The following is a 1,995-nucleotide window of genomic DNA, read 5'->3' on the forward strand; positions in this document are numbered from 1 at the left end:
GAAAGGGTTAAACCGGGTGGCTCCTTGGAGGCAAGGATTCTGAGGCTCCGTCTAACATACTTTGGACATGTTGTGAGGAGAGACACGTCCTTAGAGAGGGACACCATGCTTGGGAGGGTGGAGGGACGGCGCAGGAGAGGAAGGCCCTCTATGAGGTGGATTGATTCAGTGACTGAGATAATTGGGATGGGAGTGTCGGAGACAATGCGATTGGCACAGGACAGAGCGGAGTTTAGGGCTGTTGTACATAGGGTCGCTATGAGTCGCAGGCGACTCGACGGCACATAACAACAACAACAACATGTGGAATTGTCCTATGTGCCCCCCAGAGAGACTTTACATTTCCCCTGGGAACTGGTTGGCAATACAGAATTGTCATCACCTTCGGCCTCCTGAATCAGAACCTGTACTTTTAGCGAGCTTCTTAGGATGTGATAGACAGATGGCTTGAAGAGATTGTATATGCTTTGGTGCTGACATTTTTATACTCTATAATATCATCTTTGGTTTGGCATCAGCGTTTTCTCATTCTATTGTACTGTTCTTCTATTTTTTTTTTTTTCATAATAAACTTTATTGTGACAGGCGGGGCTGATCCCTCCCATGCTGGGAGACACCGTGTGACAAGTCGCAAAGCTTTGAGTCCAGCCCCTTTTGGGGCCACAGTGGTAGGGCTGGGGGTAAGGGATGGGTCCTCTGGCTGGGGCAGTACCGTGACTAGAGGCAGGGGAGGCAACCAGAGGCCTGCTGCTTTGGGAATGTGCACTCCCCTCCACGGTGTCCTGAGACCTCTGGAGTTTAGGCAGGGACTTCCCTGCCCTACTTGTCTTGCATCTTCTCCAGGATAGGCACAATCATGTCAAATTTGGGCCTTTTGGCAGGGTCTTCATTCATGCATATCTTCATAAGCTTACACACATGGGGGGAAATGCCTGGTGGGATGGTAGGCCGAAGGCCTTCTAGTGCCACCTTCATGCCAATCTCCATGTTGGAGAGGTCGGCAAAGGGTACCTCTTGTGTCACCAGTTCCCACAGAAGCACTGCAAAACTCCACATGTCTGCTGAGCGTCTGTTTGTGTCTTCAGGCTTCTTTTGAAGAGCTTCAGGGGCCACCCAGGCAGGTGCATACATGCACCCAGGGCACTGGAAGGAGAATTTGACATCAGCCATGCTTATTCGGGCAGTCATGTCCTCATCAATCATTACACTACGGCTATTGAGTGCATGTCGTGGGATGAGGGGTTCTAATGTGTGTAGGAAGGCCATGCCTCTTGCCATGTCCAATGCAAACTTCACAGCCTGGCTCTGGTCCACAACAAAGTTGGTGCCTTCATGTAGTACATTGTAGAGAGAACCATATGGCATCCAGTGTGTGATAAGGGTAGGATTAGGAGCAGGAGGAGACTGGTAGGCTCCCAGCACTGGGAGCACATTTGGATGTGAGAAGATCCTGAGCCGAGGACATTCTTCATTGAAGTCCCTGCTCTTCCTTGTACTCCCATCTCGAACTTTTAGCATCTTCACAACAATGTCATTGCCCTGCCAGCGACCCTTCCATAGCTCTCCAGAGTGATTCTCATTGAGCTTCGCCAAGAAGTTGAGCTGTTTGAAGTCAATGCCGGAGTGTTTATTCAGGGTCCCATTTCGGGGCCGAGTGCGAGTGGTCCCCTTCCAGAATGTGTCCTTATATGGAATTCGGTTGAGATTCTGACCCATCTTCTCGGCCCGCTCTTGGAGAAGCTCTCTCAGGGGGGCCTTAGCTTTGTCCACAGGCATCTCTCCATACTTGTTACAGATGCTGACAAGCGCACCGTTAGCTACCAGGTCCTCTGCCACCTGGTCTTGGCCCCAAAAGCAGGCATAGTGCAGGGGTACATTCCCATGCTCATTCACCGCACTGATGTCAGCCTTGTACTGCAATAGCTTCTGTACAATATCACGGTGTCCATGACTGGCTGCCAGATGCAAGGGAGTGTCATCCCCTCGATTCATTAC

General features: G+C 50.7%; 1 protein-coding gene across 1 annotated transcript; it reads right to left on the minus strand.

The window, feature by feature from the left end:
- Positions 1–549: 549 nt before the first annotated feature.
- On the minus strand, positions 550–1,989 carry LOC102871594 (integrin-linked protein kinase-like). Its single transcript, XM_006886273.1, has one exon. It carries the CDS (start codon positions 1,774–1,776, stop codon positions 820–822), a length of 957 nt encoding a protein of 318 aa, XP_006886335.1. The 5' UTR covers positions 1,777–1,989; the 3' UTR covers positions 550–819.
- Between the last annotated feature and the right edge of the window lie 6 nt (positions 1,990–1,995).

Source organism: Elephantulus edwardii, unplaced genomic scaffold (assembly GCF_000299155.1).
Source record: "Elephantulus edwardii isolate Elephantulus edwardi_28Jun2011 unplaced genomic scaffold, EleEdw1.0 scaffold00048, whole genome shotgun sequence".
NCBI classification, from domain to species: domain Eukaryota; kingdom Metazoa; phylum Chordata; class Mammalia; order Macroscelidea; family Macroscelididae; genus Elephantulus; species Elephantulus edwardii.